The sequence below is a fragment of the Aspergillus heteromorphus genome, assembly GCF_003184545.1.
Source record: "Aspergillus heteromorphus CBS 117.55 chromosome Unknown BO70scaffold_9, whole genome shotgun sequence".
NCBI lineage: Eukaryota > Fungi > Ascomycota > Eurotiomycetes > Eurotiales > Aspergillaceae > Aspergillus > Aspergillus heteromorphus.
The window spans coordinates 190954-213018 of record NW_020290414.1 but is presented as its reverse complement, the minus strand read 5'-3'; the positions used below and the strand labels follow the sequence as shown (position 1 = coordinate 213018).

The following is a 22065-nucleotide window of genomic DNA, read 5'->3' as shown; positions in this document are numbered from 1 at the left end:
CACGCTGGCTCCGTCGCGGCTCCCGCGGGTCCACGATGCGCTGTCGCAAGGATCGCATGTCTCGCGGGGGTGTACTGGGTCGGATGGGCGGCGGGCGACTGGTGTGTCGGTATCGATATCGGTGTTGGTGTCGGTGTCGGTGTCGTTCTCCCAGGCTAATGATGCGCGCGCGATGGCAGTAGCCCGCACCACCCAGAGGACACCGCTGGAGGACCCGTCGTCGGCGCACCTCTCTCAGGTAGTATATCTCGGTGTACTCCTCGACCACACACATGCCCTGGCTGAAGCTGCGGTAAGCAGGCGAAGAAACCACGTCCCAAGTATCGTGTTGACACCCAGCGACGTGGTGGTGCGAAGTTCCCCCCCGGCTCAACTAGCTTTTTAAAAGCGACGGTGCCGGGGCCGTGGCGCAATCTCCGTAGGCTGGGCGGCGGCGGCTGCTGCTGCTGCTGCTGCTTCTACTTACTAGACACGAAACACAGGCATGGTTGTAGCGGTGCGGTAGCAGACAAGACGGGAAGGAGGCAGAGACGGAAGCAGAGGCAGTTTCATCGGTTTTCTGTGTGCCAGGGCTAGGGACCACGGCGTCGCGACAATGTCATCGATCCACGACATGTGGTGGGAGTCATGGGTTCGCTTCGGCTGATGATAGGGGGAGCTGAGAATACGAGTGCGAATTCGGGCAGCTGAAGCACTGGGACGGCAGCCGCGCGACAAAGGGCAATCCGCATCGCGTGAAGGAAGACTAGACAAAGAAGTGACTGTTCATGATGATACAGACAAAAGACAAAGACCGACAAAGACGGTGCGGTGCGGGTTACGACATGGGATGGCCCGGCCGGCAGTCGTCTATGGTATGTATAAGGCAATCAGAGCAGTGGTTGGTTTGACGATCACCAGGTACAGGGCATGCGTCCGCCCGGGCGGGCTGTGGCTGAGCTTGGTGAGAGGGAGGGAGAGACACGAGCTAGTAAGTAGGTAGTCAGAGCTCCGCCGATCAAGTCGGTGTGTCTGTCCATCCAGCCTTACGGCTCACCAACAATCAACAATCAACAATGGGGATGTACCGGATGGGGGGACCGTCCATGTGGCGATGGAGTGTGGCTGCCAGTCGCCAGTGGTGGTGGTCACAGGGCTACCCAAGTCAGCCGGGCACCCAATGTGGATGAGGGTTCGACTGATCAGTGGGGGAGGGGAGGGACAGATGACATCACATCTGGGATATCTTTTTTCATCTACTGTTGGTTCGGGGTCTTATACCAATACTTTCTAACTGCAGACCGTAGAGCCTCCATCCATGCCTCCAGGGCCGATGGAATAGAGCCTCTGGCAGGTAGGGCTGCGGCAACGCGCAGCATCGCTGTCCTTGCAGGCATGTCTGCCTGACGGATCATTGGCCTGGGCGGACTGGCGGTCGAGCTAGCGGGATTAGGAGCAGTAGCAGTCATCTCGCAGGTATAACAATAATAACAATAGTAAGACTCTAGTTCTGGGGCTCTAGTCTGGGTCCAGACGTCCTCCCAGTCTAGGCAGCGGGAATGATCCCTGTCTCTGCCTGGCCGGCTGCCGCTGCGACTGGTGGCGCCGCAGGCAAGCAAGCAGCCTCATCCGGCTTCTCCCTACATCGCCCCTGTAAGGGCAAGACAGGTAGTATTCGGGGGTGGTATTGCAGCCAGGGCCAGGCCAGGAGAACGCAAACCACAAACCAACGCCGGCGGTCTGCGCGGTGAGCAAGGGCTGCGGTCCGACCCGGTGCGCGACATAGCATTGATTGCACATATGGCGCAGCTGCCCATACAGCCTCCAGCCTCCAGCCTCACAGTTCATCGTCCCACCTAGCTAGCTAGCTCGGTAGCTAGCTCTCAGACCACATCCATCTACCATTCAGCTAGCTCTCTGCGCATTTACAACGCCAGCTAAGCTACCAGCCACCCGCCACCCAACACCCATCCCACCGGACAGATAATTGGCCCCAGACAAACAACAATGCCATTGTGCCCGAATGCAGCACCCATTTACCCATCCATAAACCCCTCATCTCCCGACATAGTAAACAGTAAATCACCAATCAATCAACCAACCAACCAACCAACCAAGTCAACACCCTACTCACTCACTCTCAGCCAGCACAGCCTCCACATCCCTAACCTCCACGGCCCTCCCCTCCTCCAACGCCGTCTTAACCGCCTGCACAACAACCAGGGCCCTCAACCCCTCCACACCCGTACACCTCGGCTCCTCCCTACCCGCAATAACCTCGACGAAATGCTGCAGCTGCAAATCAAACGGCGTTCCCTTCTGCACCTCAAACTCCTCCGTGCGCAACGGCATCCCCCACCCCTTCTCCTTCTCCATCCCCCCAACCCCCTCCTCACCATCACAACCATCATAACTCCACCGTCTCATATCCGGCACCGACAACGACGCCCTGGCCCCAAAAATCCGATAAAAGTCCGCGTCGCGCTTCTTCCCCGCTTCCCAAATCAAGGGATTCTCGCCCGTCCCGGCTTCAAAGTTATGCGGGGAGGGCGTGGCATCGCAGACGAGGAACGTGCCGACGAGCCCGGACGCAAACCGCAGGGTGATCGCGGCGCCTTCCTCGGCGGTATGGGACGCGTCCGTGGCAGGACGCTGCGGGGGTGTCTTTTCGGCGAAGACGCGCGTGATGGGCCCGAAGAGGTCGTGCAGGAGGTCGATGTCGTGGATGAGGTTGATGCTGAGGACGCCGCCGGAGGAGGCGGCGCGCCGCCAGTCCGGGGCGAAGTAGGAGGGGGGTTTCTGGAGCGTCCAGAGGCCGTTGATGGCGATGAGGGGGCCCAGGGAGCCCGAGGTGATGATTTCCTTGGTTTTGAGCATGTAGGCGTTGAAGCGTCGGTGGTGGCCGATGAGGAGTTTCAGGTGCGAGTGTTGGGGTTGGGTGGCGGTTTTGAGCAGGGACAGGGCCGAGGGGATGTTGTCGCTGATGGGCTTTTCGAGGAGGATGTGGATGTTGTGCGATAGGAGGTCTTGGGCGATCGAGACGTGCGTGTGGTTGGGCGTGCAGACGATCGCGGCGTCCGGGTGCGGCGTGTTGGGGGTGGTGAGGAGGGCAGAGAGCGAGGGGAAGTATAGCGTGTTCAGGGAGGTCGCGATGGGGGCTGCGCTGGGCGAGGGGTCGATGAGCGCGAGTAGGTTCGTCGAGGGGTTGGAGAGGACGGATTCGGCGTGCCGGGGGCCGATGAGGCCTGCGCCGATGATGATGATTTGGAGGGTCATGTTGGGATTGGGGTTGGGGTTGTTTTTGTTGTTGTTTTTGTTGGTTTGATGAGTGTGAGTGTGAGTGGGAGTGGGACTATGAGTATGAGTATGAGTATGAGTCAAAGAAGTAGGAAGTCGGAACTAAGAAGCCTAGTTATATGTTTTCTGGGGAACCCCGGCCCTGTGGATGCGGGACTCACCGTGCATCGTTTCGGTCTGGGGTGCAGCCGGGTAAGAGCTGTCGCCGCGGGGAAGCCCTTAGCCGCTTGCTGCTGCCAAGCGCCATGAGCCATACTGTTACAGCCGTAGATCCGATGTCCAGCTGCCACGCCAAGATTGGAGTGGGTGTGTGAGTTTTTACTCTTTAGGCGATGCGACGTTTCTGGATGCGGGGGGAGGGGGAAGGGGTTAGCACTGGGACTCCCGGGGAGACTAGAGCTAGCTTGGCCACCAGGCCAGGAATCTAATTCCATCACCCCGAATCCTGATAGACCCGGCCGGTTCTCACGGCATCTTCTCCTTGGCTCGCCCCGCATCGGTGGCGCTTATCGGCAAAGTAATTAAGGAAAGCTGACGGCGGCTGAGGCACCTAGGATGTATGCTGCATCATACAGGCTCTGCCTTCACATGGAGCAGCATATGGCAAGTCCACTCGCCATGATGAAACTACAAGGCGCAGAAACGGAAAGACCCAGCATATATGAAACCATCTAAAGACCCATTAACACGTAAGGAAGTTATAGAACCCCGAAAACACCGTAACCCAGGCACCCTCCCCCCATGATCGACGCCCATCAAGTCCGCACCGCCCCTCTGGACGTGTCGCCAATAGGATCGCCCAGGAACCATTGTGCAAAGGTCGTCAACCCAGCCGCATTCAAGAATGTAAAATCATAGGGCTTCGTGCGGCGTATCAACAGCTCCTGGCCATCGAAGTATGCCTCGATGGCACGCGGATGCCATCGATTCATGGAAAAGAGCAGAACCTGTCGTCATGATCAGCTGTCTTTCTTTTTTGTTGAGGTTGCTCGGAAGGAGGTAGGGTTACCGGCGCAATCATGTGATTGACAAACACCTTCTGCTTCAGTTGACCCAACATTATCCGGATGACGGTCATTATTTCCCCATAGAGCAGATGACCGTCATCTACATCAAGGTCGTTGTGCATGATGCATTTGATATGCGGCTTGTGGGAATTCGCAACATGGATTATCGACAACGTGCCAAATTCGGGCTCAAGCGTCCGGTATAGATTGCCAAAATTGTAATCGCCGATCCTGGCGACACGATGAGTAAGGGGATGTGTGGTAAACCAGGGGGTAGTACTGGGGGACTTACTGGTTGCTCGACCACGTTCGTTGGACCTCTGGGAAATCCATCATCAACTTGCGAACGTATGATTGAAGGTAAAGGTAGATCAGTCGCCCGCGTTCGCTGGACAGGGTTAGTCCGTCGGTATTGTATTCTCGGTCGACATATCCTGGTGTTGGCGCTGGCATGTTTTCGGGAGCAAAAGAAGTGAAATATTTGGCTGTGAGCGAGTCATCCGCATCAAGGCTCAGAGGTAGAGCCCGGACCCTGCACCGTTTCAGTACGGCTTGGTCTAAGACATGTGTGTCCGTCTCTTCCAGGGCTTTGATGTCCCTTTCCATGAGGGTGAGAGCTCTGCGAAGATTGTACCGATTGCGAGACTCGGTGACGGGCTCCATTATCACGATGTACGTATGAGTGACAACCAGAAGAAAAGAAATATATCAGACTTTCCAGTCTGGATGGGATGAGGAGAAGACCTGCAGTCTGGAATGCTCGCGGCTAGACCGATGGGGTTGGAAATCTCCCGGCGTTGCCCCGCAATCACAAGTCGATCCTCGTTGCCGCTGTCGGGGTCTCAGCCCTGCCTGTGGCCCACCCATTGGCCACGAAGCATTCTCTTATGAGCTGTCAGAGGTAAAACACCCTGTCTGCGTTCTCTAACATTTATCTCTCAAAGTCACTTACTCGTGGCGGTAACTGTTTGTAGATGTTCTGTCTATTGGTCAAGTATGCGCTCGGTTAGAGCAGTCGGACCAGGTCGACCGCCAGACGGCGAAGCTGATTGAGCGATACAGAGGAACAGGATTGCTGTAATACTTGCCATGCGGCGCAACATAAAACCAGCTAAAAGGCTATATATATGCTACATGATATATGATAAAGAATGTGTCAACATGAACTACGATGACAAGGAAATCACCAATACGACGACCCTACGGCCTTGCTACCTCGCTGTAGGCTCCGTCCACATCCCTAACCTCCACATGACACCCGGACAAGCACGCCCATCCACGTTCAATCTCACTGTCAGAATTCTCCCCACTATGAGATAGGCCGCTCTACTGGGCATCCGCATGAGCGCGCAGCGCGATGGCCAGCAGAATGCTCCCAACTTGCTTCATATCTGTCCGGTTGGTTGTCTCCCAAGGACCGAATTCGTGCATCTTCAAGAACGGGCGGGGAGCCCCGGCCGGGAATGGATCATCATTGAGGAAACGGATATAGTTCTCGTCGTATTCGGCAAAGGTAGTAAAGATCTGGTGGCGGTTTCTGGAAACGTTGTAGGATGGATGGCCTTGCACTGAAGGAGAGGCGCGGGGGCACGCGCGCATCTCTGCACGACGTGGCCGTTGCCCAACATGGTAGATTTGACTCACTGGCCAAGTGTAGCCTCCGAGTAACTTATGTGCATCTGTCACTACCGGTAGGGTACATAACTACTGCCTCAGACAGTCCAGTCAGTAAGTAGTATATATCTACTTCGCGGGCGTTCGCGGGTGTTGCCGGGCAACCGCCAGGGAATCGATCATTCAGTGCCTCAGGCCTCAACAGCGGCGCACCAGGCCGCCACCCGCCTCGACCGACCATCCAATCCTCTCCTCCTCAACACAACAACCATGAACAAACCACCCCCCAGTGTTCCAATGAAAGCAAGTCAGCATGGACGATCGTTCTCTCATGCTGGAGAGGAAGGCCCGTCGCCGTGCTCTGGCTACCATCGAGGAGCGTGTCAAGAAATCGCCCAATCTGTATCTCGAGCCGACTGACCTCCAGACAGTCGGGATCCATCACCTCCCTCTGACCCTGAAAGACGGCACCAACGCCCTGCCTCGGTTTTTCCGCCCATACGCCGAGGATCTACCTCTCCCAGATAAGGAGGATGAGTTTGTAGACACGGAGCTATCCTCGGACCGGCCCATGTGGAATGTTCGAGACCTGGAAGATTTTCTCTTCCGTCATTTTCTGGACTGCAAAGAGGCCGCCGAGGAGCAGCATCCTCACAATCCCCCGCCGTCGGGAGTGCCCCGCGAGTGAGTCTCTTCTCAATCTCCCATTTCCCTCTCTCAAGTCAGCTCGGCGACTACAAGTTCGGTCTCCTTCTGGAGTGTATCGGGTTCAGCTGGGAAGCTGCGGCGGTGACGGAGCTTGCGGATCCAACCATCCCGCATATCAAGGCCATGCTTATCAGCGATGCAATGGGGGATGAGCGACTGCTTCGCGGCGAGATCATGACCATTACCGACATCATGGCTACGCGTCTCCGCACCAAGACCTTCCGCCCGCATGTTGTTGCTCCGGTAAGACGTCTCTCTCTTCTGTCTGCCATTAAACTTAGCAGTCTACTAACATGCCTCAGATACTGCTCGTGTCTCTGATGGGTCCTCGACATGCCCGGGTCCTAGAGGCCAGCTTCGACGGGCAGACCCTCACCGTCCGCTCCACAGAGCTGTTCGACTTCACCCAGAGGAACACAGAAGCCGCGCAGCTGCTGGCCCGGTATTGGCTTGGCGGCGCGTGTGGCTCGACTATGATGAAAGCGACCTGATTCTGGACGGACGGAGGCGTTTGATCTGGCGTTAGGAAATATTTGGTCTGGCGTTAGGGCACATCTGGTCGGATTGGATGGCAGAGATTCCCCTGGTTATGATCGTACTATCTGCTCCGCGGTCGCTGGAACGACAGGCTTGGATGCGGCGAATGACTGACAGATGATTGTCTTGATAATAATAATGATGAGCTGAACTGGACACGGCCTTGCGGGTACGGAAGGAGCCGTTCGTCTAACATATCTATCTACGTACAATGTTTCGAGCAGTAGCATATGCCCCGATCCACCTTTCATGACTCCCCACCCAATAACCGGCAGCCCCCCAAGGCTTGTTTCTTTGGTGTTGCGGCCATGTGGGGGGACCGTGACTGTCTCTGATTGGACTGCGAACCCTGCCTCAGGCATGAAAACAACCCCGGCTATAAAAAGATTAAATAGATTCTATGTACGCCAGCGGGGCACTTCTCCCACTGTTACCAGGAAGTTCATCGGAGGGGATTAATTGCCTTTGTATAACCTTATCGCCTTTCAGGGTTTACACAAGGAGTGACCCCTTTGCTTTCATCCGCCCGAGCAGGTGGCTGCCGGGCGGGCCCTGATTGGCGAGGACGGGGGAGTGGAGGCGGCACCGCCACGCCGCCTTGGACGGATCGACCATCGTTAAATTTGCGCCCATCCCCATCCCTATTCCTCCCATCTGACAGTCCACCCCCCCAAGCCAGGATGCCCAGCGCTTGCCATCCGCTTCCGCGACACCCATTGATGTCTCTCCCACGTCCGCTCCTGCCATAATCTCCTCGCGGAGATCCTGGGCCCGGGATGATTCCCGACCCGCTTGTGCCGGCCCTGCTGGCGCGTCCCACCCCGGACCACCCCTCGGCGGAGAAAATCCTCCCCTCGTCGGAGCCCACGAGGCCCAGCCAGCTCAACTTCTTCACCCCGCAGCTGGACTCCGTCATCCAGGCCTCCAGCATTGCGGACTTGTGCGCCGTCTACCGGCCCTTCGAGCTGCTCTTGGAGACTGGCCACCATAGTGGCCTGTGGTGGCTGGACCTCGCGGCCCCCTCGGACCGGGATATCGAGACCATCTCTCGCTTCTTCGGCCTCCATCCGCTGACCACCGAGGATATCAACACACGCGAGACCAGAGAGAAGATCGAGCTGTTCGCCTCGTACTATTTTCTCTCTCTTCGCCCGCCGCGCAAGTTCGAGACGGACGAGGGCGTCCGCATCGTCTCGCATAATGTCTACGCCCTCGTCTTCAGAGAGGGCGTTGTCAGCTTCAGCTTCGACCCCAGTCTGCATGCCGGGCACGTGCAGCAGCGGATCAAGGAGCATGGGACCCATCTGTCGCTGACGAGCGATTGGATCTGCTATGCCTTGATGTAAGTCCGCAGCCTGTTCCTTTTCCTTTTTCTTTTCCCTATCTTCATCCTGGGAATTCATCTTGATCCTGGGAATTTGGGAAGTGCTTACTGACCACCCCCGCAGCGACGACATCGTCGACGGCTTCGGCCCATTCATCAGCCGGGTCGAATCGGGCGTCGAGATGATGGAAGATAACATCACCATCACGCGGCCCGACGAGATCGGTCTGGTCCTGCAGCGCATCTACAAGTGGCGCAAGGAGGTCATCCAGATCCGCCAGCTGCTGCACGACAAGATCGACGTGATCCGGTCGTTTGCGCGCCACTGCGACGCCTTCGACGCCCCGACCTCGCAGGTCTCGCTCTATCTCAGCGATATCCGCGATCATATCATCACCATGATATCGAACCTGGAGCAGGCGGAGCAGATGCTCTCGCGCTCGCAGTCGAAGTACCTCACCCAGCTGCACTTTGACTCCGGGCGCATGCGCAATGGGATTGCCTCCGCGCTGGGCCGGTTGACGGTCTTGGCGTCGATCCTCGTGCCCATGCAGTTTATCACGGGGTTGTTTGGGATGAATGTCGTCGTGCCCGGGAAGTATGTCGCCAATTTGGTCTGGTGGTGGGGTATTATTGGGTTCATGTTTGGGGCGATTATTCTGTTTGCCCTGGTGGCGAAGAGGATCGGGCTGCTTGATCAGTGATGTGTTTTTTTTTTTTTTTTTTTTTATTGTCTGGTAGATACTTTCTTTGAGTCAATTTGATTGATTACAAACCTGCTGATTATTGTGAAAACTGTCCATTATATAAACGTCCATTGTGTCAGTCCATTGTTTCAGTCCACTGCATCAACTGTCTGTCCACTGTACCAATTGGCTCCTAACACCTAAGCTTTAATATCCACCCCCATGCCCCTCTGCCTCTCCCTGACCCCACCCATCAACACGCCCAAATCCTTCTCCGGCCCCCATCCACTCCCTCTCCACCACCTCTCTCGCCCTTTCACTCCTAATCCTAAACACCGCCTCAAAAGCCCCCGGCGTCGACACAAACTTGGACCCAAACGCCATATCATCGACCGGCACGGGCCTCCCATCCTCCCCCAACGGAGCGCGGATATCAAACGCCCACAGAATCCTCGCCACGAGGATGAAGAGTGAATTCCCCGCCACATACCGTCCCGTACACATCCTCCTTCCATAGCCAAAGAAATTCGAAAACTTCCCCTCATCACCCACTCCCACTCCCATCCCCATCCCTTCCTCTTTTCCTTCCAACCACCTCTCCGGCCGAAACACCATCGGATCCCCCCCCCCCCCCCAGGTCTCCTCATCCATACACATGGACCAAAACAGCCCCACGACCACCGCGCCCTTCGGAGCATGATGGTGGTATTGTGGTGGTTATCGTCGTTACAGTGGTGGTGATAGTGTTGGACATTGTGGATGTTGATGGGAGGTATTTTGGGATATTTGAGAGGTGAGAAAAAGGATAGAGGGAGGGAGAGGGAGGGACAGGACATATACATAGCGGCAGAAAGAAGAGGGGAGAGAGATATAACAGGGAAAAGGAGGGAGGATATGCAAGCAGGGCATACAGCACATATGAAAGAGGAGACGGACATCTATCTATCGGCTGAGGAGACGTCTCGTCTGTCCACTAACAGCAAGTCCATATCCCATCCCCTCTTCGGCTTGAGGCAAACATGCAGTAGTCGATGTCCAACCACTTCTCGCACGGCCTGCCATAGGGCTGTCGGACATGGCATTGGATGGAGTGGGGGTGCTCTATAAACGGTGCTCTGCAGCTAATGGCCCCATCGCCGTTGACGTGTCGACTCTTGCCAGTAGGGGACGGGATGGAGCCTAGGTTCTCGAGGGTCTCTTACTGGAGGGTACAGGGAAGATTGTTGGTGTGTTTTGGGCTGCATCGCATCTGGAAGGTAACCTTCATTGCCCGATCGGGCGGATTCTTACATCTTGACACGGGTCTTTGTGGTCGATTGCCGAAAAAAAGGGCTTCGGTCCTCTTTCTTCCGCTTCTTTCATTCTTTGTCTCTTTTTGTTGTCTTCTCGTCTCTCGACCATACCATTCTCCGGGTCTCTTATACAGACTTTGAAGACTTGAGATCTGCTGGAAAAGTACGTATACCAGCCTGGCGAGACAATGAGTAGGATCAATACCCGATATAAACATTCGTTAAACATAGCCAGCTATTATACCCATCATATATTCACAACCGTCCCAGCTCCAGATCCAGCTACGCTACTCGTAGACCATCCAGCCCGTGGACCCAATCACCACGAACGACATCACGGCCGTCAGGATCCCAGCCCCTGCTCGATCGGCCGTATCGATCCGAATGCGCAACCCCTCGGGCACCTTGGGCGGCGGCGGCGACGCATCCCCTCCCCCGGGGTTCCCCCGGCTGGTGCCGCCGGTATCCTGCGTGACGGGGGGGTCAACCCGCGAGATCAGCGTCGACTGCAGCACCTCCAGGGCGGCCATCTGAATCCCCACGTCGTCCATCCCGTCCCACTTCCGACTCGTCCACTCCAGCCCGCACGTCGACTGCCTCGCGCCCCCCGTGCACGTCGCCGCCGCCGCCTGCGCCGACGCCCGCAGCTTCGGCATGATCGTGTCGAACGTGAACGGCGCCATCTGCGTCGTCGCCGCCATCCACCGCGCCAGGTACCCCTTGAAGGACCGCTGGTCGACCTCGCACGTGTTGATCGGCTCGCATGCGCGCTCGTACATCACGTCGTCTTCGAAGAAGACCGATGACGCGTTGATGATGCCCTGCGTGTGGGCCTTCCATGTCGGTGACTCGGTCTGTAGCGTAGCGTAGCGCTGTTAGCCCTAGTACATCCTCAAATCAACCCACCAGCGAACAACTCACAAAATTAAACATCGCCGCCGCCCCCAACAAATAAACCCCGGAATTGTACGTCCACTCGATATGATTATACTCCGCACAGCCATTCCGATCATCCGCGCCATCCCAAAACCGATACTCATCCGTCATGAACCCCACCTCGCGGGTCCAATCCCACACCTTCGTGGCCCAATCCGCATACGTCTGATTACCGGTATATTTCGCCAACCGGGCGGCGAGATTAAAGAAGCATCCGTTCGAGATGGTATTCTTGTAGTTATAGCCGTTGTTCCAGGTGAAGATCTGCCAGCGCAGGCCGCCGGAGCAGGTCGAATCGTCCCAGCGGGCGGCCTGCGTGTTGAAGACCGCTTGCGCCATGGCGAGCCAGCCGGGTGTGGGTGAGTTGTCGGAGGAGGAGGAGGGAGGGTCCGGGAAGTTGCGCTCCGCGGCGGACATGGCGGCGAATGCCCAGAAGCCTTGGTCGTCGTTGCCTTCGGTGCGCGTTTGGTTGGCCGGCATGAATGTCCCCGAGGACCCGGCTTGCCAGGTTAGCCCTTGCATGGTGAGGTTGTTGTAGCTGGTGTCGCCGGTTAGGAACCAGTATTCGATTAGTGCGTTGAACATCGCGCCTGCTTCCCACCAGTAGTATGGATCCGGCAGGTTACCGGGGTTGTCGCCTGGGAGGTTGCCGGTGTAGTGGGTGAGCATTTGTTGGGCGACGGATTGGCAGGCGCTTTTGATGGATTCTGTGTGTTATGGGGGGTGTTAGATGGGTGGTGGGTGGGGGGGGGGGGGGAATGGGAGGGGCGTGCCTGGGTTGTCGAGGTCGTAGTCGATGGCCTGGACGGCGGCGATGAGGAAGAACAGGAGATGCCATGGTGGTTGCATGATGTCGGTTCGTGGGTGGGCGGGTCGGTGTTGGTTGTTGCTCACCTCGGTTTGCAGAGGGGGGGGGATGGGGGATTGAGGGTCGAACGATGCTTATTATCTACCATTTACCATCGACATTCTCGCAGGAATGTGGCATCCATGCTTCCAGGGAAACGACCCACCCGGGCAGATCCAGGCACAATCCAGTGACGATGCGCGACCAAGTTAATCGGGGTTTGCGATGCAATGGCAGGTCGCATTGCGTCTGGTCCCTGGAGTCGCGGCCAATGGGGGGGTTGGAAGGGGGGCTGGCATGCCGGATGCGGCGTCGCCGCATTCCGCATGCTGGTCTGCAAATGCGGGTATTGTTTCATTGTTCGAGCACATTGTTGCGTTGGCGGTCGGTCGGTTCTGGGTCTTGCTGTCGATCTTTGCTGCTTTTTTCAGGCGTAAGTTTGTTGGGGTGTAGTGTAGGGTGGGATGGGATGGAGATGGATATGGATTGGGGGTTAATGGATGGCATTGTCAGGATAGTTGTCCCCTGGGGAGGGGAGGGGACTTCTAGCTACTGCTCTCTCTGCTTTCGCGTTGCGATGCGATGCTAACACTAGTATCCACCTCTGAGAACAGCCTCCACCACCTTCGCGTGCTGTACTAAGAGTTCGTCCTTCATCCGTCGGCCCACCAGCTGGATATGACAAGGGGCGCCCTCGACTTCCTCGGGTTTGTCTGCGCAATCAGCTTAGCTTCATATCCAGATCCAGATCCAGATCGGAACACAGCACTCACAAGCAGGCACGTAATCCACATCCCTCGCCTCGTGCAGATCCTGCAGAGCATCCGCCTTCCCAAACGGCAGCACACACGCCGGATACTGCCCATCGTTAGCACGGCCCTCGTGAGAGATATCTCAATAGATAGACAAATAAATAACCCACGCACATCAATCAAGCTAAAGAAGACCGTATAAACCGGCATGCCATAGGTGTCATGGGGGACTGCGCAGCTCTGATACCCAGGAGCAAGAATAACATCGAGGTCATTCTGCAGCCACAGGCGTCTGACTCTGGCCGCGATGTCGTCCTTCCTGACATTCAAATCATACAACTCGCGCAACGACGGCTCCGGCAGCGACTCCTCGACAGGATACGAGATCTTCAGCGACGCGATCGGGGGCTCCCCACTTCTCCGCAGATGTCCCTCCGCCGTGCGGTCCGGATCCATGCTAAACAGCCTCCACGCCATCGCATTCGCGTCCGCCATGGAGGGCATCAGATCCGTGATATCCACCACCGTATGGCCGGCCCCCTGCAGCCTCGCGACGGCGCGCTTCATCGTCCGCGCCATATTCGGATGCAATGGTCGCGACGCATCCTCCCTATACCAGCCGATCTTCAACTTCCTACCCCGGGTATCCCCAGCCTGCTCGCTATTCTCCGTCGTGCTGGTCCCCTCCAACCACCTCATCCCCACCACCCCATCATCCACGTCCTCCGCCCTGGCCCTCGCCTCACACACCGTCCGCATGAACAGCTCCATATCCCTCACCTCATGGCCCATGGGCCCGGCCACCGCCGGAATGCCGCCGACCAACCCCGGCCTCCCCGACCCGGCCACCCCGCCATACGGCACCCGCCCGGCACTCGGCTTGAAGCCAACCCCCCCGCAGCACAGCGCCGGGATGCGGATCGACCCCGCCACGTCCGTTCCCACGCCCAGAATCGAGCCCCTCAGCGCCAACAAAGCGCCCTCCCCGCCCGAACTGCCCCCCGCCGTGAGATTCGTCCGGTACGGATTCAGCACGCGTCCAAACACATGATTCTCGGAATCACACGTCATCATCGTCTGCGGGATGTTCGTCTTCACGTACAGAACCGCGCCCGCAGCGAGAAGCACCGTCACGAGCGACGAGTTCTGGCTCGCCGGCGGCCGATCCAGGAAAGCCACCAGCCCAAGACTCGTGTGTATACTCGCGATATTGAACGAGTCTTTCAGACTAATCGGCAGCCCGTGCAACGGTCCCATCGTCCGACCGGTTGTTCGGAGGTGCGCGTCCAGCGCCCGCGCCCGCGTCAGAGCCTCGAAGAAGAACGTCTCCGTGAGGCACGAGACGAGTTGTTGCGCGATCGCGGCGCGTTTGCAGAATGCGAGGGTTACTTCCTCCGCGGTGTATTTCTGGGACGCGAGGGAGGACAGCAGTGCGGTTGCGGACCCGGTGGAGGTGATTTCGATGTCCAGCGGGGTCAACAGCCCGGTTTGTTCGGGGATCGAGAGCATGTTGGTGTAGGTGGCTTGCAGGCGCGTGAGGTCGGACGAAGGGATGAGCCATTCTACCGGGATTTTGGCGGCTGCGGTGGTGCGTTTTTGTTGCGCTTTTTCTTGCCAAGTGGTTGGGGAGGGCATTTTGGTCTGGTTTGTTGTTGTGGTGGTGGTGGTGGTGGTGCTTGGGAACGTGGAAGGGAAATGAAATGGGCAGAGGGGAGAGAGGGAAGGGAAGGAAGGAGGAGGGTTGTATGTCAGGGCGGGACCTCGGTCGTCAGGTGAATGAGATGAGGGGTTTGGGATCTGCAAGTCCAAGTGAATGGGATCTCGGGTGAAATGACATCAAGGTGTTCGTTGCCACATACTTGGTTGGGCTGGATTTGGGGTAACAAACCCACGATCATGAGTGATTTTGGATGGTTCACTCAAATTGAATGCAGCGCCAAGTAACCAAGTATATACAACACCCGCAAGTCCTTTTGTCTATCCTATTTTACCCATCCTAACCCTCCAACTCCAGTCCGTTCCCATAATGTACATCGCCCGTCGCCACTTCAGAGCCCCCTCAACAACCCACTACACCTTCCTAAGCAGTCGTCGATCCGTCTTGAAACGAATAAACCCCGCCAGCACAGCTGCCCCCAGCGCCATGAACCCCGCATACAGAATCGCCGGACGATACGCCTTGATCCCACCCACTTCTCCGCCCGACGCATCGAGAATATATCCCGCGATGGGAGAACCCTAGGTAGCCACAGCCGTCAGCATCAACCCCCCCCCCCCCCCCCCAACTCAGATTTTACTTCAAGACAACCTACAAGAAGATACCCCCCGCCCAACTAGTCACAATCATCCCCATTGCGACCGACACTCTCGCCGAGCCGAACACGTTCCCAACGACCGTGGGAATCGTGCTGAAGAACCCCCCGTTCGCCATGCCGTTGATGATGACGAACACGATCAACGGCCCGATGGACGTCGATGCAGGCCAGATCACCAGCATGCTGAGCGCGCTGAGCGTCAGGGACACGAAGAGCGTGTTCAGCCCCCCGATTCGGTCACTGGCGAACCCGCACGTCAGCCGTCCCAGGGCCGAGGAGAAGTTGAATGCGGCTACGACGCCCGCTCCGGCGGCGGAGCCCATTCCCATTGAGTCGGTGTAGAGAGGGAGGAAGAAGGGAGGGACGAGAAGTGGGAAGGTTGCGATCGCTCCGGCAGCAAAGAGGAGGAGAAAGCGGATGTCGCGGAATAGGCGCCTGATGGGTATGGGTTAGAGAGTGAGGTGGTTGTGGTTGTTGGGGTGGGGGTGGGGGTGGGGGTAGGGTACACACCACTCAACGAATGCGGATTGGGGGATCGGGACTCGCTGCTTGACCATAAATGCAGCTGGGAGGCCAGTCGCCATTGTGATCAGGCCCAGGATGCGGAATGTCCATGCTGTTCCCACGCGTGTCAAGAGCGCGTTGAGGATGAAGCTGATGGCAGCGCCGCCTAAGCCCCCGGCGGCGTAGACAATCCCATTGGCAATGCCGCGCTTCTTTTTGAAGTACTGAGCTGGGGTGATCGAGACGACCATGAAGCAGAGACTGCGATGTTAGTTAGTTTTGCTAGTAGTGGCCGGAGTGATGTTACCTGGTTCCCACGCCCATCACGACACCCGCAGTGACGAAAAGACCGCCGATCTCCTTGAACGCAAAGCCGCTTAGAATTCCCCCCAGTCCGAGTAGGAAGATGCCCAGTAGTGCGGAGACTTGGGTTCCCAGTTGGCGAATCACCCGGGCGTTCGGGATCCCCAGAAAAGAGATGCAGGCTGGGGCCAATGAGCCCACGAAGGACAGTGTTGACGCAGACGAAACCCCCTCTTTCACCAGAGCGGCTTGCATAACACCCCAGCAGTAGGAGGTCCCGATGAACCACCAGGTGATCACTGCACAGCCTGCGATGACCACCCAGCCGGCCCCTCCTTCAGGGACTTCGGCGTCCGCGAGGAGGGAGGCCTGCATGACCTCATCGGTGGTGGTTGGCACTTGGATGGCGGCATTCTTGGGGCCTCTTGCCTCGAGTTCGACCAGGTGTCCCGGTTGCAGTTCGATCGCGGTCGAGGTCGACGTGGATGCCATCTTGGGGGGAGGGGGGGTATTTTGTCGTGGTCGAAACAATCAATCAGACCTGGGGAGAGGAGATTATTTCATGGGCGGGCGGGTAACCCTAACCCGTCCCATGTCCAGATCAACCGATGGCAACTGGCAAGACATTGACTCACAGGCTAGTTTTTGCGATTGGAACTGGCAAGTCTAGACTCTGGCTCCGATCTCGGGTCCGGTCGGAATCAGCCAGGACTTAACCAGAACGAGATGATCCGATTGAGTGCCGGTCGGCAAGTGGAGCGTGTCATCCGCAGGGCGTGCGAATTCTGGAAGTTCCAACTTCCAACCCCCCGACGACAACTCCCGGGGAATATGCCTGCTCATCCCCCCCAATGGAGTTCCCTCACCCAGGGCTACCGCTCCCTGAACTATGTGACGGCATTCTGTCCCTAGCGCCGCTGGACGGAGACGATGCCTTTTCATACCCCACCACCCCCGACCCCATCTTCACCCTGCCGTCGGAGCTCCCTGAGAACCATTCCGCCCCTGCGATCGCTCCCAATGCCCTCCTCTCCCCGGAGAACGACTCTACTAGTACCCGTCCAGTTCGGCAGCATCAGCGACTCTCCAGAGATTCGGTGAGAATCCTCAAGTCATGGCTCAACCAGCACCGGGACCACCCATACCCCACGGCCCCCGAGAAGGAGGAGTTGGAGCAGCAGACGGGCCTGAGTCGCAGGCAGCTGTCCAACTGGTTCAACAACGCTCGACGCCGCAAGAGGTCCAGCGGGGATGTATCTCTGCTGTCACCCATGGAGCGCTGGAGGAGCTCACCCCCCGAGAACGAGCCCGCGGCAGCCGACGACATCCTCCGGGCCCTCGCCAACACCGACACGCCCTCCTTCCACGCCACGCCGCACTACGCATGGTCCAGCAATGACTCCAGCGGCTCGTTCGTCCTCGGCCCAGCCTCCATGAGCAGTCGCGAGCACAGCCAGTCGTCGAGCTCCGAGATCTCCGTCGCCCTGTCGCATTCGAACCACCCCCCACAGCGTCCTCCCACCCCCCTTCATCGCCCACCACCCCACCGTCGCCGTCGCAAACATTTCCGACACGCGAACCGCCTCCAGCAAACCCGACGCCCTTACCAGTGCACCTTCTGCGCCGACACCTTTGCCACGAAGTACGACTGGCAGCGACACGAAAAGGCGCTGCATCTCCCGGTAGACCGGTGGCACTGCGCACCACAAGGCGGTTATATCGACGGCGAAGGCGACGGCGACGGCATCCGCACATGCGCCTTCTGCCAAATCCCCAACCCAGACGACGACCACCTCGAAAAGGCCCACGACTACAGCACCTGCCGCGACAAACCCCCCGAGCAACGCGTCTTCACCCGTAAAGACCACCTCCGGCAGCACCTAAAACTCACGCACCAGGTCGACGGACATCTTTCCGGGATGGACGCGTGGCGCACGACACGCGATCGGATCGTCTCTCGGTGCGGGTTCTGCGATACCAGCTTTCAGACATGGTCGGAGAGAGTCGAGCACGTCGCGGATCACTTCAAGCAGGGCGCTGATATGATCCAGTGGAGTGGCGACTGGGGGTTCGAGCCGGAGGTGCAGCGACTCGTGGAGAATGCCATGCCGCCGTATCTGGTGGGGAATGAGTGGCATACGCCGGATCCGTGGAAGATGTCGGATGTGTTGGGGACACCGGCGGAAGGGGACGCGGAGATGCCCTTTTCTTGGGATGTTCCGACCGCGCTGGATCGGTATGTCAACGTTCATCGCGTGGTGTTGACGTATATCCAAGAGCAGATGGCGGAGGGGATACGCCCGTCGGACCTGATGATTCAGCATCAAGCGCGGATGTTTGCGTATGGCAGTGATGATCGGTTTGATCAGACTTATGCGGATGATCCTATGTGGCTAGAGGCGGTTAAGGTTGAGGCTGGGTTGATCAGCTGGGTATAGTTGGATCGAATGTACAGACCGTATCATTCATCCATCCATCCATCCATCCATCGCCCATTGCAGAGGTCTGGACACTTTTTGCTTTGTTGACAAATCGACCTTGGTTTCCGTCCCGTTGGTTGCCGTAGATCGTAAGCGGTCCGGGGGGGGGGGGGGGGTTGGACTCCTCAGATTTGGGACTCCAAGTGAGGCTTCATGTCGCTGGATCATATTGTTATGCACGGAATGAGCCACATTGGCCTCGATCGATGACATCATTTTCTTTACCCAGCATCTGCATCAGTCCGAGTCTGAATCTCAGTCCTAGACAGATGAATCGCGTCTCCCTGTCAGTATTAGTAATCACCCCATTGGTTGGTTAACTATGTGTCTGCCTGCTCCTGCCGCTAGCCTCCTGTGCCCTATCCATCCCAGGCACCCTGCCCTATAGCATGCAGATGAAAAGCTCGGGGTTAAGCTTTTCAGCCACAGGGAACGGGTCCGGAGGTGCCACAACGCCTCGCTAACGCGGGCTAAACCCACACTAGCGGTACTATTGGTGGCCAAATCCCTGGCCGACGAGCGATAGCGCCCCCCAATTCCCCCCCCCCCGGGGACGTTTTCGTTTTCTGGCCACTCAAGCCCTTCCTCAACCGAAGAGACTAAAATGTCATTTCCACGCCCCTCGACCAGATAAGCCCCTCTTTTCCCGGTTTCCAGATAATAATACGTGCAGTGGCACTAGACTAGATATCTATCTATCTACTCTAAGTCGTCTAACGCACTCTGGGCAACCTGGCACGCGCCCACTAGCGGCAGAAAAAAAAGGGTCATAAAGAGGGCCTGGACCCCTTTTTTTTTTTAACCCGAACTTTCCCTGGCCACCGCCAGTGCCATAAATAAATGGATGAATGAAATTGAGTGAATGACTGGGTCTGTCTGGGTCTGGGTCGGACTCAGGGGTCTCGTCTCGTCTGTCATACTACTCATGGGGCGTCTTGGCCAGGGCCTGCGATCCGCCCTTGCGGTGGTCGCTGTCGCTGGAGGTTTGTTGAAACGTACGTCCGTCCGTCCCGTCTCAGTTCTTCGTTCAAAGTTGAATAATTCGTCTGCCTGTTTTTTTTTTTTTTTTTTTTTTTTTTTTTTTCTTTTTCTTTTCCCTTTTCCGGGTGTTGGGGTGTAAATTTCTTCTCTTTTTATTAACTTTTTCTCCGCCAGTCGTCGCCGCACAGGACTGTTATGCCAATTCGACCATTAATGGGTACACGTTTGATGTAGATAACTTCTACTCCCAGGATCAGTTGGATGATTTCGCCCAGAACTGCACCACGCTGTTTGGTGACGTCGGGTTCGGGTCCAATTTCACAGGGTCGGCCGTGCTGCGCAATCTGCAGAACATCACCGGCCTCGTCACCGTCGGGTCCAATTTGACCTCTATCGAGTTCCCGGATTTGCTGTCGCTCGGGGGCCTCGATGCCTCCTCATCCCTCTTGCGAGTGGTTTCCCTGCCCCTGCTGGAGAGGGTTAATGATATCGACGTCGAGGAAGCGCAGTCCTTGAATTTTTCTTCTCCGAACGTGCTCAATGCCAGCTCTATCAAACTCACGGGACAAATATCTGCGTATGTATTTCTTCGTCTTTCGACTCCCGGCTTGGTTATCATTTTACTCACTGTATGTGTGTAGTCTGGATTTCAGTCATCTGGACACCGTCTTCTCGGAACTGTATATCGATGGCAGCTCCTTGAAGAAGTCTTTCAATGTCAGCCTCCCCGCTTTGAGAAACGCCAGCGATGTAGAGATCTCTGGCAATCTGTCGAGGTTTGTTCCAGTGCAATTCCATCCAACATTGGCGGTCCGGTCTAATCGTCTGTCTGTAGTCTGTCGCTCCCTCTGCTTGCCACGGCCGGAAGCAGCTCCCAACAAGCAGGTCTCACACTCTATAACTCTGGAAAGCCCATCAATATGAGTCTCCCGTCTCTCAGCAACGTTAACGGCACGCTTTCGTTGGATGGAGGTATTGCGGGGTATGTACCTACCTATCTCGATCTCTCTACTTCGTTTCGGTGCACTGATCAGCGGATTAGAATCTACCTCCCATCCCTGCTCAACACAACAGCAGACCTCGTGGTCGACACCTCCAGCAGCCTCGCCGTGTATCTACCCTCGCTCATTGGAGCGAACAAAATCAGCCTCGAGGGCGCAATATCCTCGTATGTACAACCCCTCTCCCATCTCCGAGCCCCTATTAACAATCTCCAGCGCAAACTTCTCCTCGCTCGAATACTTCACCAGCTTCGACATCCAATCCAACATCTACATCGACTGCGCCACCTCCCTACCATCGAACCGCACCCACCAGGGCGAAACCAGCTGCTCTGGCGCCGCCAAGCCGACGAATAATTCGGGCCGCGCGATCAGCATCGGCGTCGGTGTGGGCGTGGGAGTCGGCGGTGGCATCGGGCTGATCATTATCGTCATCTGGGTTTACCGCAGGAATCTCAAGCATAAGAAGAGGGCGAGTGAGGCGGTCGCCAATCTGGATGTGTATGGGTTGCAGGAGCAGACGCATTCGGCTGCCGTGGCTGTGGAGAGGCCGAATACGGATCCGCCGCCTTATTCGAGGTATTAGTTGGTTACTATGTATATTCTGAGACTTTATTGGATAATGTTAGATTTATTTTTTGGGATTTCCGTCTGGATGTTCTGGTAGTTCAGTGGTTTAAGATGTCTTGTTTATGGGTTCATAATTCTGTGGGGACAGTGTCCCGGTGATTTCAGTTTCTTGTTGGTCAGCGGGAGCCATTCGCTATACTTATATATTATATCCGGCACGGACAGAGATTTCATCGGCATCACCCAATACCTGCAAAAGCACACTCGTTGTGGCATCATGCCGGACAAACCCTTTAATCTGGCTTACTTGCTATATAAGTTTTCGTAACTGATCAGATCCCACCCATTTATCATCCCAATACAAAGCTCCATACCCCTCATTTCCTTCATCTGACATGACCATTACCGTTCTGAGTCCCATTACCGCATCATTACTTCAAGAGATGGGGCTGTGGTTTAGTGGTATAATATTCCCTTAGCATGGGAGAGGTCCGGGGTTCGATTCCCCGCAGCTCCATTACTTTTTTGCCTTTTTGCTTTTGGGTCTCCCGCCGGCTATCGTCAATTCCCCGGGGTTTCAACCTAGCTTTGTTTGGATGGAGCTGAAACAGCACTCACTCCCTTTACCCCTTCTTTCATTCTTCAATTCCATGTCTAGCCGCTGGGGAACTATTTTGTGACACGCCGCCATTTCTGCCTGAGCAGGCTTGATAAGCACCCTCAACTCAGGAAGGGTTGTCCCGGGGTGTAGAATTACATGGAGCTACTTTCTTTGATATCCCCCCATCTACAAGAAGATAGGTCAGATTTAATTTGTTGTTGTGCTTAATTTAGCGTATGTGGCGCCCTTCAGTGTTACACGTACTCGGAGATAACCCCTTCATTTCGCACAATGACCCACGCAATACATCTGTCTCCAGCTCAAACAATTT

At 56.6% G+C, this 22065-nt stretch overlaps 10 protein-coding genes and 1 non-coding gene across 11 annotated transcripts; 5 read left to right on the top strand and 6 right to left on the bottom strand.

Annotated features, from left to right (window-relative positions):
• Window positions 1-2033: 2033 nt before the first annotated feature.
• Window positions 2034-3530, bottom strand: BO70DRAFT_378971 (Gfo/Idh/MocA family protein; the record flags this gene model as incomplete). The annotated part of the gene is made up of 2 exons (XM_025545303.1): window positions 2034-3378; window positions 3438-3530. The coding sequence occupies 2 exons, from the start codon at window positions 3528-3530 to the stop codon at window positions 2110-2112; spliced, it is 1362 nt and encodes a 453-aa protein (XP_025400154.1). The 3' UTR covers window positions 2034-2109.
• Window positions 3531-4031: 501 nt separating this feature from the next.
• BO70DRAFT_334717 (uncharacterized protein) lies at window positions 4032-5043 on the bottom strand (the record flags this gene model as incomplete). Its single annotated transcript, XM_025541029.1, has 3 exons — window positions 4576-5043; window positions 4286-4514; window positions 4032-4223 (listed from the first exon to the last, which is right to left on the bottom strand). The coding sequence occupies exons 1-3, from the start codon at window positions 4944-4946 to the stop codon at window positions 4032-4034; spliced, it is 792 nt and encodes a 263-aa protein (XP_025400153.1). The 5' UTR covers window positions 4947-5043.
• Window positions 5044-5497: 454 nt separating this feature from the next.
• Window positions 5498-5967, bottom strand: BO70DRAFT_361208 (uncharacterized protein). Its single transcript, XM_025542991.1, has one exon. It carries the CDS (start codon window positions 5880-5882, stop codon window positions 5610-5612), a length of 273 nt encoding a protein of 90 aa, XP_025400152.1. The 5' UTR covers window positions 5883-5967; the 3' UTR covers window positions 5498-5609.
• A 243-nt stretch (window positions 5968-6210) lies between these two features.
• On the top strand, window positions 6211-7299 carry BO70DRAFT_313017 (uncharacterized protein; the record flags this gene model as incomplete). The annotated part of the gene is made up of 3 exons (XM_025540232.1): window positions 6211-6581; window positions 6620-6848; window positions 6908-7299. 3 exons carry the CDS (start codon window positions 6211-6213, stop codon window positions 7094-7096), a joined length of 789 nt encoding a protein of 262 aa, XP_025400151.1. The 3' UTR covers window positions 7097-7299.
• A 511-nt stretch (window positions 7300-7810) lies between these two features.
• Window positions 7811-9195, top strand: BO70DRAFT_313016 (magnesium transporter CorA family protein). The gene is made up of 2 exons (XM_025540231.1): window positions 7811-8484; window positions 8591-9195. Exons 1-2 carry the CDS (start codon window positions 7919-7921, stop codon window positions 9168-9170), a joined length of 1146 nt encoding a protein of 381 aa, XP_025400150.1. The 5' UTR covers window positions 7811-7918; the 3' UTR covers window positions 9171-9195.
• Window positions 9196-10731: 1536 nt separating this feature from the next.
• BO70DRAFT_386594 (glycoside hydrolase family 76 protein) lies at window positions 10732-12229 on the bottom strand (the record flags this gene model as incomplete). Its single annotated transcript, XM_025545838.1, has 3 exons — window positions 10732-11298; window positions 11366-12087; window positions 12154-12229. 3 exons carry the CDS (start codon window positions 12227-12229, stop codon window positions 10732-10734), a joined length of 1365 nt encoding a protein of 454 aa, XP_025400149.1.
• Window positions 12230-12722: 493 nt separating this feature from the next.
• On the bottom strand, window positions 12723-14673 carry BO70DRAFT_386593 (putative general amidase). The gene is made up of 4 exons (XM_025545837.1): window positions 13671-14673; window positions 13154-13613; window positions 13001-13085; window positions 12723-12940 (listed from the first exon to the last, which is right to left on the bottom strand). Exons 1-4 carry the CDS (start codon window positions 14612-14614, stop codon window positions 12819-12821), a joined length of 1611 nt encoding a protein of 536 aa, XP_025400148.1. The 5' UTR covers window positions 14615-14673; the 3' UTR covers window positions 12723-12818.
• Window positions 14674-14753: 80 nt separating this feature from the next.
• Window positions 14754-16593, bottom strand: BO70DRAFT_386592 (MFS general substrate transporter; the record flags this gene model as incomplete). Its single annotated transcript, XM_025545836.1, has 4 exons — window positions 14754-15217; window positions 15345-15729; window positions 15805-16059; window positions 16106-16593. The coding sequence occupies 4 exons, from the start codon at window positions 16591-16593 to the stop codon at window positions 15050-15052; spliced, it is 1296 nt and encodes a 431-aa protein (XP_025400147.1). The 3' UTR covers window positions 14754-15049.
• Window positions 16594-16913: 320 nt separating this feature from the next.
• BO70DRAFT_361204 (uncharacterized protein) lies at window positions 16914-18681 on the top strand. The gene has a single exon (XM_025542990.1). The coding sequence runs from the start codon at window positions 16953-16955 to the stop codon at window positions 18537-18539; it is 1587 nt and encodes a 528-aa protein (XP_025400146.1). The 5' UTR covers window positions 16914-16952; the 3' UTR covers window positions 18540-18681.
• A 500-nt stretch (window positions 18682-19181) lies between these two features.
• On the top strand, window positions 19182-21204 carry BO70DRAFT_361203 (uncharacterized protein). The gene is made up of 6 exons (XM_025542989.1): window positions 19182-19576; window positions 19737-20139; window positions 20204-20338; window positions 20398-20544; window positions 20605-20730; window positions 20780-21204. The coding sequence occupies exons 1-6, from the start codon at window positions 19507-19509 to the stop codon at window positions 21147-21149; spliced, it is 1251 nt and encodes a 416-aa protein (XP_025400145.1). The 5' UTR covers window positions 19182-19506; the 3' UTR covers window positions 21150-21204.
• A 374-nt stretch (window positions 21205-21578) lies between these two features.
• On the top strand, window positions 21579-21650 carry BO70DRAFT_t139. The gene has a single exon. It is a non-coding gene; the product is annotated as a tRNA-Ala (tRNA).
• Window positions 21651-22065: the final 415 nt, after the last annotated feature.

Excerpts from the sequence above, each read along its gene's own strand:
- BO70DRAFT_386593 (XM_025545837.1), bottom strand. The coding sequence starts at position 14,614 with ATGCCCTCCCCAACCACTTGGCAAGAAAAAGCGCAACAAAAACGCACC. Across the intron at positions 13,614-13,670 it reads GGGGTGGTGGGGATGAGGTG|GAAGTTGAAGATCGGCTGGT; the intron begins GTTGGAGGGGAC and ends TACCCGGGGTAG. Across the intron at positions 13,086-13,153 it reads TCTTCTTTAGCTTGATTGAT|TATCCGGCGTGTGTGCTGCC; the intron begins GTGCGTGGGTTA and ends AACGATGGGCAG.
- BO70DRAFT_361204 (XM_025542990.1), top strand. The coding sequence starts at position 16,953 with ATGGAGTTCCCTCACCCAGGGCTACCGCTCCCTGAACTATGTGACGGC.
- BO70DRAFT_361203 (XM_025542989.1), top strand. The coding sequence starts at position 19,507 with ATGGGGCGTCTTGGCCAGGGCCTGCGATCCGCCCTTGCGGTGGTCGCT. Across the intron at positions 20,140-20,203 it reads CTCACGGGACAAATATCTGC|TCTGGATTTCAGTCATCTGG; the intron begins GTATGTATTTCT and ends GTATGTGTGTAG. Across the intron at positions 20,731-20,779 it reads CTCGAGGGCGCAATATCCTC|CGCAAACTTCTCCTCGCTCG; the intron begins GTATGTACAACC and ends AACAATCTCCAG.
- BO70DRAFT_361208 (XM_025542991.1), bottom strand. The coding sequence starts at position 5,882 with ATGCGCGCGTGCCCCCGCGCCTCTCCTTCAGTGCAAGGCCATCCATCC.
- BO70DRAFT_313016 (XM_025540231.1), top strand. The coding sequence starts at position 7,919 with ATGATTCCCGACCCGCTTGTGCCGGCCCTGCTGGCGCGTCCCACCCCG. Across the intron at positions 8,485-8,590 it reads TGGATCTGCTATGCCTTGAT|CGACGACATCGTCGACGGCT; the intron begins GTAAGTCCGCAG and ends CCACCCCCGCAG.